We start from the raw sequence: 16047 nt of genomic DNA, 5'->3' as shown, positions 1-16047 counted from the left end.
GCTTGTGTTCCTAGCTCCAACAGTGCAGTAATATCTAACTAAATGCTTGTGTTCCTAGCTCCAACAGTACAGTAATATCTAACTAAATGCTTGTGTTCCTAGCTCCAACAGTGCAGTAATATCTAACTAAATGCTTGTGTTCCTAGCTCCAACAGTAATATCTAACTAAATGCTTGTGTTCCTAGCTCCAACAGTAATATCTAACTAAATGCTTGTGTTCCTAGCTCCAACAGTGTAGTAATATCTAACTAAATGCTTGTGTTCCTAGCTCCAACAGTGTAGTAATATCTAACTAAATGCTTGTGTTCCTAGCTCCAACAGTACAGTAGTATCTAACTAAATGCTTGTGTTCCTAGCTCCAACAGTAATATCTAACTAAATGCTTGTGTTCCTAGCTCCAACAGTAATATCTAACTAAAAGCTTGTGTTCCTAGCTCCAACAGTGTAGTAATATCTAACTAAATGCTTGTGTTCCTAGCTACAACAGTAATATCTAACTAAATGCTTGTGTTCCTAGCTCCAACAGTGTAGTAGTATCTAACTAAATGCTTGTGTTCCTAGCTCCAACAGTAATATCTAACTAAATGCTTGTGTTCCTAGCTCCAACAGTAATATCTAACTAAATGCTTGTGTTCCTAGCTCCAACAGTAATATCTAACTAAATGCTTGTGTTCCTAGCTCCAACAGTAATATCTAACTAAATGCTTGTGTTCCTAGCTCCAACAGTACAGTAGTATCTAACTAAATGCTTGTGTTCCTAGCTCCAACAGTGCAGTAATATCTAACTAAATGCTTGTGTTCCCAGCTCCAACAGTACAGTAGTATCTAACTAAATGTTTGTGTTCCCAGCTCCAACAGTACAGTAGTATCTAACTAAATGCTTGTGTTTCCAGCTCCAACAGTAATATCTAACTAAATGCTTGTGTTCCTAGCTCCAACAGTGCAGTAATATCTAACTAAATGCTTGTGTTCCTAGCTCCAACAGTAATATCTAACTAAATGCTTGTGTTCATAGCTCCAACAGTACAGTAATATCTAACTAAATGCTTGTGTTCCTAGCTCCCCTAGCTCCAACAGTAATATCTAACTAAATGCTTGTGTTCCTAGCTCCAACAGTACAGTAGTATCTAACTAAATGCTTGTGTTCCTAGCTCCAACAGTACAGTAATATCTAACTAAATGCTTGTGTTCCTAGCTCCAACAGTGCAGTAATATCTAACTAAATGCTTGTGTTCCTAGCTCCAACAGTACAGTAATATCTAACTAAATGCTTGTGTTCCTAGCTCCAACAGTGCAGTAATATCTAACTAAATGCTTGTGTTCCTAGCTCCAACAGTAATATCTAACTAAATGCTTGTGTTCCTAGCTCCAACAGTAATATCTAACTAAATGCTTGTGTTCCTAGCTCCAACAGTGTAGTAATATCTAACTAAATGCTTGTGTTCCTAGCTCCAACAGTGTAGTAATATCTAACTAAATGCTTGTGTTCCTAGCTCCAACAGTACAGTAGTATCTAACTAAATGCTTGTGTTCCTAGCTCCAACAGTACAGTAATATCTAACTAAATGCTTGTGTTCCTAGCTCCAACAGTGCAGTAATATCTAACTAAATGCTTGTGTTCCTAGCTCCAACAGTACAGTAATATCTAACTAAATGCTTGTGTTCCTAGCTCCAACAGTGCAGTAATATCTAACTAAATGCTTGTGTTCCTAGCTCCAACAGTAATATCTAACTAAATGCTTGTGTTCCTAGCTCCAACAGTAATATCTAACTAAATGCTTGTGTTCCTAGCTCCAACAGTGTAGTAATATCTAACTAAATGCTTGTGTTCCTAGCTCCAACAGTGTAGTAATATCTAACTAAATGCTTGTGTTCCTAGCTCCAACAGTAATATCTAACTAAATGCTTGTGTTCCTAGCTCCAACAGTACAGTAATATCTAACTAAATGCTTGTGTTCATAGCTCCAACAGTACAGTAATATCTAACTAAATGCTTGTGTTCCTAGCTCCAACAGTAATATCTAACTAAATGCTTGTGTTCCTAGCTCCAACAGTACAGTGATATCTAACTAAATGCTTGTGTTTCCAGCTCCAACAGTAATATCTAACTAAATGCTTGTGTTCCTAGCTCCAACAGTACAGTAATATCTAACTAAATGCTTGTGTTCCTAGCTCCAACAGTACAGTAATATCTAACTAAATGCTTGTGTTCCTAGCTCCAACAGTGTAGTAGTATCTAACTAAATGCTTGTGTTCTCAGCTCCAACAGTAATATCTAACTAAATGCTTGTGTTCCCAGCTCCAACAGTAATATCTAACTAAATGCTTGTGGTCCTAGCTCCAACAGTAATATCTAACTAAATGCTTGTGTTCCCAGCTCCAACAGTAATATCTAACTAAATGCTTGTGTTCCTAGCTCCAACAGTGCAGTAATATCTAACTAAATGCTTGTGTTCCTAGCTCCAACAGTAATATCTAACTAAATGCTTGTGTTCCTAGCTCCAACAGTAATATCTAACTAAATGCTTGTGTTCCTAGCTCCAACAGTACAGTAATATCTAACTAAATGCTTGTGTTCCTAGCTCCAACAGTGTAGTAATATCTAACTAAATGCTTGTGTTCCTAGCTCCAACAGTGTAGTAATATCTAACTAAATGCTTGTGTTCCCAGCTCCAACAGTAATATCTAACTAAATGCTTGTGGTCCTAGCTCCAACAGTAATATCTAACTAAATGCTTGTGTTCCCAGCTCCAACAGTAATATCTAACTAAATGCTTGTGTTCCTAGCTCCAACAGTAATATCTAACTAAATGCTTGTGTTCCTAGCTCCAACAGTGCAGTAATATCTAACTAAATGCTTGTGTTCCTTGCTCCAACAGTGCAGTAGTATCTAACAATTCACAAAAATAGACACATCTAAAAGTAAAAGAATGTAATTAAGAAATGTATAAATATTAGGACGATGTAAACATTATTAAAGTGACCAGTGTTCCATTATTAAAGTGACCCGTGTTCCATTATTAAAGTGACCAGTGTTCCATTATTAAAGTGGCCATTGTTCCATTATTAAAGTGACCCGTGTTCCATTATTAAAGTGGACAGTGTTCCATTATTAAAGTGACCCGTGTTCCATTATTAAAGTGACCAGTGTTCCATTATTAAAGTGACCAGTGTTCCATTAGTATAGTGACCAGTGTTCCATTATTAAAGTGGTAGAAGGCTAGTGATGGCTATTTAACAGTCTGATGGCCTTGATACAGATAACTGTAAACCCCATTTTAAGGACCATTCCTCCACTGCTACAATGCCAAATCTTTTCAGTCTTCTGAGGGGGGGGAATAGGTTTTGTTGTGCCCTCTTCACGACTGTCTTGGTGTGCTTGGACCATTTTAGTATGTTGGTGATGTGGACACCAAGGAACTTGAAGCTCTCAACCTGCTCCACTGCAGCCCCGTCGATGAGAATGGGGACGTGCTCAGTCCTCCTTTTCCTGTAGTCCACAATCATCTCCTTTGTCTTGATCACGTTGAGGGAGAGGTTGTTGTCCTGGCACCACACGGCCAGGCATGACTCCAACACCATCATTAAGTTTGCCGATTACACAACAGTGGTAGGCCTGATCATCGACAACGACAAGACAGCCTATAGGGAGGAGGTCAGAGACCTGGCCATGTGGTGCAAGGACAACAACCTCTCCCTCAACGTGAACAAGACAAAGGAGATGATTGAGTGAATCGGAAGTACAGGAGGGGGCTGAGCACGCACCTCTGAGGGGCCCCCCGTGTTGAGTATCAGTGTGGCAGATGTGTTGTTACCTACCCTTACCACCTGGGGGCGGCCCGTCAGGAAGTCCAGGATCCAGTTGCAGAGGGAGGTGTTTAGTCCCAGGGTCCTTAGCTTAGTGATGAGCTTTGAGGGCACTATGGTGTTGAAAGCTGAGCTGTAGTCAATGAACAGCATTCTCACATAGATGTTCCTTTTGTCCAGGTGGGAAAGGGCAGTGTGGAGGGCAATGGAGATTGCATCATCACTGGGACATTGTAATTACATTATCATTAACAGACAGGTTTACACATCACTGGGACATTGTTATTACATTATCAGACAGGTTTACACATCACTGGGACATTGTTATTACATTATTATTAACAGACAGGTTTACACATCACTGATTCCAGAGGACGCTGGTCACTAGAATGGGCTGGGAAAGACACTGGGCCACACTCACGCTATATAGCTAGCTAGCTAGCTACCTAGGTTAGCTAGAAAAGAAAAATGGCCCGTCTGGTTAGCATCTAAAACAGCTAGCTAGCTACCTAGGTTAGCTAGAAAAGAAAAATGGCCCATCTGGTTAGACAATGACCCTAAGCACACAGCCAAGACAATGCAGGAGTGGCTTCGGGACAAGTCTCTGAATGTCCTTGAGTGACCCAGCCAGAGCCCGGACTTGAACCCGTTCCCATGGTTATGTTTTACAGCTGTTCCCTTTCTCATCTCCTTTATTTTCTTCCAGAGAAGAACGAAGGTTGCATGTGCAGTGTGTGTGTAGTTCCACATTTTTATTTACTCTGTGAAACTATGCAATACATCAAATAACTGAATAGACAAAACAACAAACCGTGACGCAGAGGAGAAACAAACACTACTCAAAAAATATAATCACCCACAAAACCCAGGAAGAAAAACCCCTACTTAAATATGATCTCCAATTTGAGACAACGAGGACCAGCTGCCTCTAATTGGAGATCATCCCAAACAAACCAACATAGAAATATAAAAACTAGAACCTAATAACATAGAAATAGAACACATATAATAAACCCCCCTGTCACACGCCCTGACCTACTCTACCATAGAAAATAACAGCTTACCGTGGTCAGGACGTGACACCTTTCTCATCTCCTCCATTTGCTTCCAGAGAAGAACGAAGGTTGCATGGCCTGTGTCCAGTGTTCCCTTTCTCTAAGCAGTGTGTATGGACCAAAGGACCAAAAGGATATCCACATTTGTGACCAGCTTTTTATCTGTTTCACTAATCCATCTCAGGGTAGGGCTCTCTCTCTCTCTCTCTAAGCAGCATCTTTCTCATCGGATTGTGGAGGCCATCTCCCTGGCGTACGGCAGCAAAGATGCACAGGTTGCCTTGACGACGACGAGGTTTGATGGCACGGATGTAGCTGCTCCCAGCGTGGCTCGTAGCGTTGCTATGGTTATGGGATGTGGTTGTTAGGCAGCGTGCATTTTTCTTTTTATATATATATATCTGGGTTATCACCGTTTTCCTGTGGGTTAGAGCCTTGGGTTTCCTTGGGTTCATTTACTCTGGTCAATGCTATGCGTCGTGCGTGTGTGCGGTTTACCAAGTCACGACCAGGTGTTCTGTTGTTTTTGGACTTGTGGGTTCCTTTGTATGAGTTCTGACATTTCAGACTTGTAAGGTAAGTATTGTTCTTGGAACCCTGGGGGGGGTCTATGGACTTGGGATGCAGTGGCAGCGTGTCAGTATGCATAGCCAAGTGGCAGTAGGTCCTGGACCTCTATATGAGACTCTGACAGGTCGGTAACAGGGAAAAACGGTGGCTTCTGTAACCCCTTTTTTTGGAGCCAGTGGAACCTGTGTGTGCTTGGGCTGCCGTGGGCTTCCTAGTTTGGTACCCCTATAATATATGTTGTAACTTCATTAATAGATCTTTTATACAAAAATATGATGTTTCACTGATCAATCTTGTCATTTCACTTTTGTAGTTTTTTTCCACTTTACTAAGTGAAATAGTCATTGAAATGACTGGCAATATGAAAAAGAGGCCTCCAAGCCACAGTGTCTCGCACCCACTTGGAAATTTGGTGGAGGATCGGTGATGATCTGGGGGGTGCTTCAGCAAGGCTGGAATCGGACAGATTTGTCTTTTGTGAAGGACGCATGAATCAAGCCACGTACAAGGTTGTCCTGGAAGAAAACTTGCTTCCTTCTGCTCTGACAATGTTCCCCAAAACTCTTGAGGATTGTTTTTTTCCCCCCCCAGCAGGACAATACTCCATGTCACACAGCCAGGTCAATCAAGGTGTGGATGGAGGATCACCAGATCAAGAACCCTGTCATGGCCAGCCCAATCTCCAGACCTGAACCCCATTGTAGCTGAGGACCACCAGATCAAGACCCTGTCATGGCTTAGCCCAATCTCCAGACCTGAACCCCATTGAAAACCTCTGGAATGTGATCTACAGGAAGATGGATGGTCACAAGTCATCAAAACAAAGCCGAACTGCTAGAATTGTTAGCGCCACAGGAGTGGCATAAAGTCACCCAACATCAATGTGAAAGACTGGTGGAGAGACAAGACGCATGAAAGCTGTGATTAAAAATCAGGGTTGGTCCCTCAAATACTGATTCCTGAAACTATTCCTAAGTTAAAACATTAGTATTGTCTTGTTTTAAAAATGAATATGAACTTATTTTCTTTGCATTATTATTCGAGGTCTGACAACACTGCATCTTTTTTGTTGTTGTTATTTTCACCAGTTGTCATTTTCTTCAAATAAATAAATACTCTAAAATGACAATATTTTTATTTGGAATTTGGGCGAAATGTTGTCAGTAGTTTATATAATAAAACAAAAAAAAAATGTTCATTTTACCCAAACACAGACCTAGAAATAGTAAAACCAGAGAAACTGATAATTTTGCTGTGGTCTCTCAAATTTTTTCCAAAGCTGTATTATCCAAATACTGACCGTGAGCACTTGGTGACCTATAGCAGCACCACAGTAGAGGTTTTATATGAGGCAGGTGAACTTGCAACCACAACACTTCCAACAACATTTGACATGAGATCCTCGCTAACTTTTACAGGAATATGGCTCTGAACATATAGCAACACCTCCCCCTTAGGCATTCCTGTCTTTTCTGTAGATGTTATATCCTTGTATTGCTCCTGCTGTATCAAAGGAATTATCTAAGTGAGTTTAAAACAAGTTACTGAGTTCCTGAACCTTATTTCTAAGGAATTATCTCAGTGAGTTTCAGAGGTGGACAATAAATGAATGTTATCTGATGTTAACAAGTTATTGAGTTCCTGAACCTTATTTCTAAGGCTACATATATTAATGTGGGATATTCTTTGCCATTTCCTGGGTAGCTTATCGGAGATGTCAGTGTCAGTTGGTGTGTGTGTGTGTGTGTGTGTGTGTGTGTGTGTGTGTGTGTGTGTGTGTGTGTGTGTGTGTGTGTGTGTGTGTGTGTGTGTGTGTGTGTGTGTGTGTGTGTGTGTGTGTGTGTGTGTGTAAGGTTTGACTGATGCTACTGACCCGGATTTTTCATGAGACGTATAAAGAGAAACAAGTGTTGATTGATTAGTGCAGATTTTTAATGAGTGGGAATTTAAAAATAAAATAAAAATTAACATCTATTACACATCTGCATTTAAGGCAACGTCTTGTTAATTTTATATATAATTTATAATAATAAATATAATATTAATTCAGTCAAACAAACAGATAGTATTAACATGTATATAATGAACAGACTAGGTCTATACTGCTCCTACATGGTGTAACAATACATCATGTAGATGTATATAATGAACAGACTAGGTCTATACTGCTCCTACATGGTGTAACAATACATCATGTAGATGTATATAATGAACAGACTAGGTCTATACTGCTCCTACATGGTGTAACAATACATCATGTAGATGTATATAATGAACAGACTAGGTCTATACTGCTCCTACATGGTGTAACAATACATCATGTAGATGTATATAATGAACAGACTAGGTCTATACTGCCCCTACATGGTGTAACAATACATCATGTAGATGTATATAATGAACAGACTAGGTCTATACTGCTCCTACAGGGTGTAACAATACATCATGTAGATGTATATAATGAACAGACTAGGTCTATACTGCTCCTACATGGTGTAACAATACATCATGTAGATGTATATAATGAACAGACTAGGTCTATACTGCTCCTACAGGGTGTAACAATACATCATGCAGAGGCACACAGAGTGTACAAAACATTAAGAAAGCCTTCCTAACAGAATGGGGCGTACCCCAACAACAGAATGGTGTGGGCGTATACCGGGTCATAAAAAATAACACGAGTAGACCGCTGATTGGCCAGTTCATTCTCCTCAAGACCGCTGATTGGCCAGCTCATTCTCCTCAAGACCGCTGATTGGCCAGTTCATCCTCCTCAGGGAGATGTTCTATGAGGAAATAGTAATTTTTAAAGAGTTTTTTTCCCCTGTAATTTATGCTTTGGCCTCAAATACGAGAATCGGACAAGTCAACAACATTATTTGGATATGAGTTAAGAGACGATTAACTTTAAAAAGTTAAATTTTTCACAGGACAGTTACTTTAAATGAAACATTATTAACCAGTTACCATACTTTTAAAATAATGCTTCTGTTCCAGAACAGTAGAGATCACTTTCTTTCCCGATTCTGTTTCTGTTCCTCAATAAAACACTCTTTTTTTTTGCGGTTTTCTGTTCTGTTTTCGGAATTGGTTCCAACTCCTGGGGTCATTGTTAAGACTGTGTGGGTTCTCTCATGCCTTTTTAGGTTCCCTATCTGGGTAAAACCCTTTGCACATTGGGAGCATTGGAAAGGCTTCTCTCCTGTGTGTATTAATTTATGGTCCTTCAGATTCCCTAACCTTGTAAAACCCTTTCCACATTGGGAGCATTGGAAAGGTTTCTCTCCTGTGTGTAATTTGATATGTTTTTTTAGGTTCCCTAACTTGGTAAAATCTTTTCCACACATAAAGCAATGGTAAGATGTCTCCCCTGTGTGTGTTCTTTCATGCTCCCTCATGCTCCCTATACTTTTAAAACTATTTCCACACTGGGAACATTGGAAAGGCTTCTCTCCTGTGTGTATTCTCTCATGCTTTTTCAGGTTCCCTAACAGGGTAAAACCCTTTCCACACTGGGAGCATTGGAAAGGCTTCTCTCCTGTGTGTACAATTTTATGTTCTTTCAGGCTCCCTAACTGTGCAAAACTCTTTCCACACTGGGAACATTGGAAAGACTTCTCTCCTGTGTGTATTCTCTTATGCCTTTTCAGGTTCCCTAACTGGGTAAAACCACTTCCACACTGGGAACATTGAAAAGGCTTCTCTCCAGTGTGCATTATTTGATGGTCCTTCAGGTTCCCTAACCGTGTAAAACTCTTTCCACACTGGGAACATTGGAAAGGCTTCTCTCCTGTGTGTATTCTTTTATGATCCTTTAGGTTCCCTAACCGTGTAAAATCCTTTCCACATTGGGTGCATTGGAAAGGTTTCTCTCCTGTGTGTAATTTTATATGTTTTTTTAGGTTCTTTAACTTGGTAAAATTCTTTCCACACAGAGAGCAATGGTAAGATGTCTCCCCTGTGTGTGTCCTTTCATGAGCTTTCAGGCTCCCTAACCGTGTAAAACTCTTTCCACACTGGGAACATTGGAAAGGCTTCTCTCCTGTGTGTGTTCTCTCATGCTTTTTCAAGTTTCCTAACAGAATAAAACCCTTTCCACACTGGGAGCACTGGAAAGGCTTCTCTCCTGTGTGAACTATTTTATGTTCTTTCAGGCTCCATAACCGTGTGAAACTCTTGTCACACTGGGAACATTGGAAATTTCTCTCTCCTGTGTGCATTCTCTCATGCCTTTTCAGGTTCCCTAACTGAGTAAAACCATTTCCACACTGGGTACATTGGAAAGGTTTCTCTCCTGTGTGTACTCTTTTATGGTCCTTCAGGTTCCCTAACCGTGTAAAACCCTTTCCACACTGGGAGCATTGGAAAGGCTTCTCTCCTGTGTGTAATTTTATATGTTTTTTTAGGTTCCCTAAGTTGGTAAAATCCTTTCCACACTGAGAGCAGTGGTAAGGCTTTTCTCCTGTGTGTGTTCTACCATGCTCTTTCAGCTTCCATAACCACTTAAAACTCTTATTACACTGGGAGCAGTGGTGTCGTCTCGCTGGTTTGAGCGTCTCTGGGTCTGGTTCCTCTGAAGGACTCTTCCTGCCGTCGGAGTGAGAGTCTGGTCTCTCTCCTGCCAAAGACAGAGTATTTGGTTAAACAGAGAGATCTAAATTAAAGCTCCAAATTATAAAACTGTTTAATCCAGACTAGATCCCTCAATATAAAACTGTACATTTAGATTCTGATTTTGTTGATTGCCGGTAGTTGATTGGTTGATTCTGTTGATTGCCGGTAGTTGATTGGTTGATTCTGTTGATTGCCGGTAGTTGATTGGTTGATTCTGTTGATTGCCGGTAGTTGATTGGTTGATTCTGTTGATTGCCGGTAGTTGATTGGTTGATTCTGTTGATTGCCAGTAGTTGATTGGTTGATTCTGTTGATTGCCGGTAGTTGATTGGTTGATTCTGTTGATTGCCGGTAGTTGATTGGTTGATTCTGTTGATTGCCGGTAGTTGATTGGTTGATTCTGTTGATTGCCGGTAGTTTGTTAATAGCTGTTAGTGTCAGTGGCAGTTTTGTCTTAAAACTGAGACCGTCACCCAAAACAAAGACGATTCTGCCGAGTTGTTCTGCCGTGTTATTCTGCCGAGTTGTTCTGCCGTGTTATTCTGCCGAGTTGTTCTGCCGAGTTGTTCTGCCGTGTTATTCTGCCGAGTTGTTCTGCCGTGTTATTCTGCCGAGTTGTTCTGCCGAGTTGTTCTGCCGAGTTGTTCTGCCGAGTTGTTCTCCAGAGTTGTTCTCCAGAGTTGTTCTCCAAAGTTGTTCGAGGAAGGAAATAGAGGAAGGCTCCACTCTCTCTCTTGAGTATCTTACATACTTATTTACAGATAATTTATTTTGTGCTCTTTTCTGTAGCTTTTGGCAACTATGTGTGTGTTTTCTATACCTGTTCGCTCCTCTCCCTGTAGGCTTTACAGACGCTCCCCCATCCATTAGCTGCAACCATTCTAATTTACTGTTCCCTGCGTGGAATTCCGGATCTCTGGTTTAGTGTTCCCTGCGTGGAATTCCGGATCTCTGGTTTAGTGTTCCCTGCGTGGAATTCCAGGATCTCTGGTTTAGTGTTCCCTGCGTGGAATTCACGGATCTCTGGTTTAGTGTTCCCTGCGTGGAATTCCGGATCTCTGGTTTAGTGTTCCCTGCGTGGAATTCCCGGATCTCTGGTTTAGTGTTCCCTGCGTGGAATTCCGGATCTCTGGTTTAGTGTTCCCTGCGTGGAATTACGGATTTCTAGCATCGTTTGGAACTGTGGATCTGCGGTCAAGAACACTGAGTTCATCTCCGCCTATATGCTGCCCTACAGTCCCTTGACATTTTGGCCCTGACGGAGACATGGATCACCCCAGAGAACACTGCTACTCCAGCTGCTGTCTCGTCATCTGACTAGGTGTTCTCTCATAGTCCGAGAGCATCTGGTCGTTACGGTGATGGAACACTGCTACTCCAGCTGCTGTCTCGTCATCTGACTACGTTTTCTCTCGTAGTCCGAGAGCATCTGGTCGTTGCGGTGATGGCACAGGGCTACTCATTTCTCATAACATTTGAATTCCATGCTGTTACTTTTCCACTCAAGCTTAACATTGTCATCTACCAGGTGCCCTTGGGGAGTTCCTCAATGATCTCAAGACCTTGATAAGCTAATTTCCTGTCGATGGCTCACCGCTCTTCGTACTTGGCGACTTCAACCTCCCGAGGTCTGCCTTCAATTAATTTATTTCCAACTCTCTCTTTCCCTTTCCTTGCCTCTTTTGACCTCACCCTTTCCCAATCCCCTCCCACTCACAAGACAGGCAATATGCTTGACCTCATCTTTACTAGAGGCTGTTCGCCTACTATTCTCACTGTAACCCCCCTCCAGGTCTCTGTTCTCCTACTCATCTCACTGTAACCCCCCTCCAGGTCTCTGTTCTCCTACTAATCTCACTGTAACCCTCCTCCAGGTCTCTGTTCTCCTACTAATCTCACTGTAACCCCCCTCCAGGTCTCTGTTCTCCTACTAATCTCACTGTAACCCCCCTCCAGGTCTCTGTTCTCCTACTAATCTCACTGTAACCCCCTCCAGGTCTGTTCTCCTACTAATCTCACTGCAACCCCCCTCCAGGTCTCTGTTCTCCTACTAATCTCACTGTAACTCCCCTCCAGGTCTCTGATCACTACTTTGTCTCCTTTCCTGTCTCCTTTCCTCCAACCCTAACTACTCAGTCCCTACCCCTCCAGGTCTCCCTTTCCTCCAACCGTAACCACTCAGCCCCTACCCAGATGGTCATGCGCCATTGCAAACTTCGCTCTCGTTCTCTCTCTCCCTCCCACTACTCTCTCCTCTTCTGCTAAATCTTTCTCCCTCCTGTCTCCTGATTCTGCCTCTTCACACCCTAGTCTCCTCCCTTTCTGCATCCTATGACTTGCACTGTCCCCTTTCCTCCTGGCCAGCGCGGCCCTCCCCTCCTGCTCCGTGACCGAGTGACTCATTGCGAGCTTACAGAACAGGTCTGCGGGCAGCTGAATGAAAATGGAGACAAATTAAACTTCTGGAGGACCTATCATCCTTTCCCTCCCTCCTCTCTACCTTATCTTCCTCTGTATCTGCTGCTAAAGCCACTTTCTACCACTCTAAATTTAAAGCTTCTACCTCTAACCCTTAGGAAACTCTTTTCCACCTTCTCCTCGCTCCTTAAGCCTCCACCCCCTCCTTCCTTCCTCTCTGCGGACGACTTTGTCAACCACTTTGACAACATCCACTGGTCTCATTCACTCAGCCTATTGAGTCCAATGGTCTCATTCACTCAGAACAACCCACGTCTTGACCTCTTTATCCCTCATCTCTCTCCAGATTAAATCCTGCGGCTAGTGAAGTATGGCTACCCGAAAACCTGCCCACTTGACCCCATGCCCTCCTCCATTCTACAGACCATCTCTGGAGACCTGCTCCCATTCCTCACTTCCCTCATCAACTCATCCCTGAACACTGGCTGCGTTCCCCTCTGACTTCAAAGTGGCCCGAGTCGCTTCCCTTCCTCAAGAAACCAAAACACTCGACTCATCTGACGTCAAAAAACTACAGACCTGTATGCCTTCTTTCTTCTCTTTCCAAAACACTTGAGCGTCTCTGATCAACTTTCTCGTTATCTTCTCTCTGTCAGAACAATCTTCTTGACTCTAACCAGTCAGGCTTCAAGACGGGTCAATCAACCGAGAATGCTCTTCTCTGTGTCCTGGAGACTACCAAAGCAGTTGACTCTCTCTCTCTCTCTCTCTCTCTCTCTCTCTCTGTTCTCATCCTCCTAGATCTATCTGCTGCTTTCAACACTATGAATCATCAGATCCTCCTCTCAGGGCTGGGTGTCTCAGGCTCTATCAGATCCTCCTCTCAGGGCTGGGTGTCTCAGGCTCTATCAGATCCTCCTCTCAGGGCTGGGTGTCTCAGTCTCTATCAGATCCTCCTCTCCACCCTCTCAGGGCTGGGCGTCTCAGGATCTGAAACACTCTTGAATCAATCCTACCTGACAGGCCGCTCATACCAGGTGACGTTGAGAGGATCTGTGTCTGCACTACGTACTCTCGCTACTGGTGTCCCCCAGGGCTTGGTTCTAGGCCCTCTCTTCTTCTGTCTATACACCAAGTCACTCAGCTCTGTCATATCCTGACATGGTCTCTCCTATCACTGCTTTGAGGATGGACCTCTCCTCTTCTCTCTATAGACCAAGTCACTCAGCTCTGTCATATCCACACATGGTCTCTCCTATCACTGCTATGAGGATGGACCTCTCCTCTTCTCTCTATTGACCAAGTCACTCAGCTCTGTCATATCCTCACATGGTCTCTCCTATCATTGCTATGCGGATGAAACTCAACTACTTTTCTCCTTCCCCCCTTCTGACACCCAGATGAAGACATGTATCTCTGCGTGCCTGGAAACTTGGATGTCGGCCCACCACCTCAAATTCAACCTCGAGAAGTCAGAGCTGCTCTTCCTCCCGGGGAAGGCCTGCCCAGTTCAAAGACCTCTCCATCACGGTTGACAACTGCACAGTGTCACCCCTCCCAGAGTGCAAAGAACGTTGGTGTGACCCTTTGACAGCACCCTGTCGTTCTCTGCAAACGTCAAAGCAGTGACTCGCTCCTGCAAGGTTCGTGCTCTACAACATCCGTAGATTACGACCCTACCTCACACAGGAAGTAGCATAGGTCTTAATCCAGGCACTTGTCCTCTCCCGTCTGGACTACTGGAACTCGCTGTTGGCTGGGCTCCCCGCTTGTGCCATAAAATTCCCTGCAACTTATCCAGAACGCTGCAGCCCGGCCTGATTTTCAACCATCCCAAGTTCTCCTATGTCACCCCGCTCCTCCTCACACTCCGCTGGCTTCCAGTTGGAGCTTGCATCCTACGGAGCAGCAAGAGGAACTGCCCCTCCCTACTTTCAGGCTCTGCTCAAACCCTACACCCCAACCTGAGCACTCTGCGCTGCAACCTCAGGTCTCTTGGCCGTCCCACCCCTACGGGAGTGTGGATCCCGCTCAGCCCAGTCCAAGCTCTTTTCTGTCATGGCACCCAAATGGTGGGACAAGCTTCCCCCTGAAGCTAGGACAACAGAGGCCCCGCCCATCTTCCTGAAAACATCAGAAACATATTAAACAGCATCTTAAATAATCCTCCTCCTCACCTGGGTAATGGCTGTTATTTATTCATAATCCCTGGGTAATGGCTGTTAGTTATTCATGATGATCCCTGGGTAATGGCTGTTAGTTACTCATGATAATCCCTGGGTAATGGCTGTTAGTTATTCATGATGATCCCTGGGTAATGGCTGTTAGTTAGTAACTCATGATGATCCCTGGGTAATGGATGTTAGTTATTCATGATGATCCCTGGGTAATGGCTGTTAGTTATTCATGATGATCCCTGGGTAATAACTGTTATTTATTCATGATGATCCCTGGGTAATGGCACACATTAGTTCAACAACTGCAGAGTTTGGTGTTAATCAGATCAATGTCCCTGTTTTATAAGATTGTACTCACTGTATTTACTGGTGTTAATCAGATCAATGTCCCTGTTTTATTAGATAGTACTCACTGTATTTACTGGTGTTAATCAGATCAATGTCCCTGTTTTATTAGATAGTACTCACTTTATTTACTGGTGTTAATCAGATCAATGTCCCTGTTTTATAAGATAGTACTCACTGTATTTACTGGTGTTAATCAGATCTCCAGTCTTCTGTGCTTCTTCATCCTCCAATGTGACAGTAATCTCCTCCTCCTTCACACCAAAAACGTCTTCCTCTTCTTTCACTGTAACAGTCATGTCCTCCTCCTCCTCCTCCTTCATTACAAAAACGGCATCCTTCTCTTTCGCCTCTTCTTTCACGGTAGCCAACATCCTCCTCTTCCTCTTTCACTCTGAAAGCGTCTTCCTCTTCTTTCACTGTAACGTCTTCCTCTTTTACTTTAACATCCTCACCCTCTACTTGTTTTTAATTAGTTTAAAAGCCTTCTCTTCTTTCTTTCTCCGTCCAGCAGACCGAGTTAGCTTAGTGACCTCCTGTCATGGGGTGTTTAGCTTGCTACCTAACTAGCATCAACAACTAGCTTAGTGTTATTGCTAACTTAACCAGCTAGATAGACAACTAACAACGTCAATATGAAATTAAATGGGGTAACAGCTAGACGAAATAAATGTGTTTAAAACACATATATATATTTTCGCTGAAAGCTTCTGAAGAGCTCCAATGTTTCCCCCACGTTGGCTAACAAGCTACCGAGGTGTCTGGCTAGCTAACGGTTGTTGTTGTTGTTGTTGAAGACTCGTTCCGTCCACTAGATTATACGTCACACCGGTAGCGTCGCCTGAATGACGCACTTCGCTATCTGCTGGCTGGAGTGGGGAAACGCAGTTGAGAGAAGTTTTTATTTTTTATTTCCATACAAAACGTTGTTCATTTCATTTCATTAATTAAATAATATTAATGTATTGAGATGTACAAAGGAAAGCGTGTATTGTATTTATTTATTTTTGCTCCTTTGCACCCCAGTATTTCTACTTTGCACACTCATCTACTGTCAA

At 42.9% G+C, this 16047-nt stretch overlaps 1 protein-coding gene across 2 annotated transcripts; it reads right to left on the bottom strand.

Annotated features, from left to right (window-relative positions):
• Positions 1–7887: 7887 nt before the first annotated feature.
• LOC106593206 (gastrula zinc finger protein XlCGF57.1) lies at positions 7888–15806 on the bottom strand. 2 transcript variants are annotated; one of them, XM_014184545.2, is made up of 3 exons: positions 15168–15794; positions 9955–10053; positions 7913–8221 (listed from the first exon to the last, which is right to left on the bottom strand). In XM_014184545.2, coding segments are annotated over exons 1-3 (297 nt in total). In that variant the 5' UTR covers positions 15364–15794; the 3' UTR covers positions 7913–8219. The 2 variants fall into 2 exon arrangements, with proteins under 2 accessions (XP_014040019.2, XP_014040020.1); XM_014184544.2 differs by having other exon boundaries at positions 7888–10053; positions 15168–15806.
• Between the last annotated feature and the right edge of the window lie 241 nt (positions 15807–16047).

Source organism: Salmo salar, chromosome ssa02, assembly GCF_905237065.1.
Source record: "Salmo salar chromosome ssa02, Ssal_v3.1, whole genome shotgun sequence".
Lineage (NCBI taxonomy): Eukaryota > Metazoa > Chordata > Actinopteri > Salmoniformes > Salmonidae > Salmo > Salmo salar.
Note: the sequence above shows the minus strand (reverse complement) of the source record. Positions and strands in the feature narration are given on the sequence as shown.

Bases quoted from the DNA above. Each gene is read 5' to 3' on its own strand.
- LOC106593206 (XM_014184544.2), bottom strand. From the start codon at position 15,363: ATGTTGGCTACCGTGAAAGAAGAGGCGAAAGAGAAGGATGCCGTTTTT. The intron at 10,054-15,167 runs GTGAGTACTATC...TGTCTTTGGCAG, and splicing joins GATTAACACCAGTAAATACA to GAGAGAGACCAGACTCTCAC.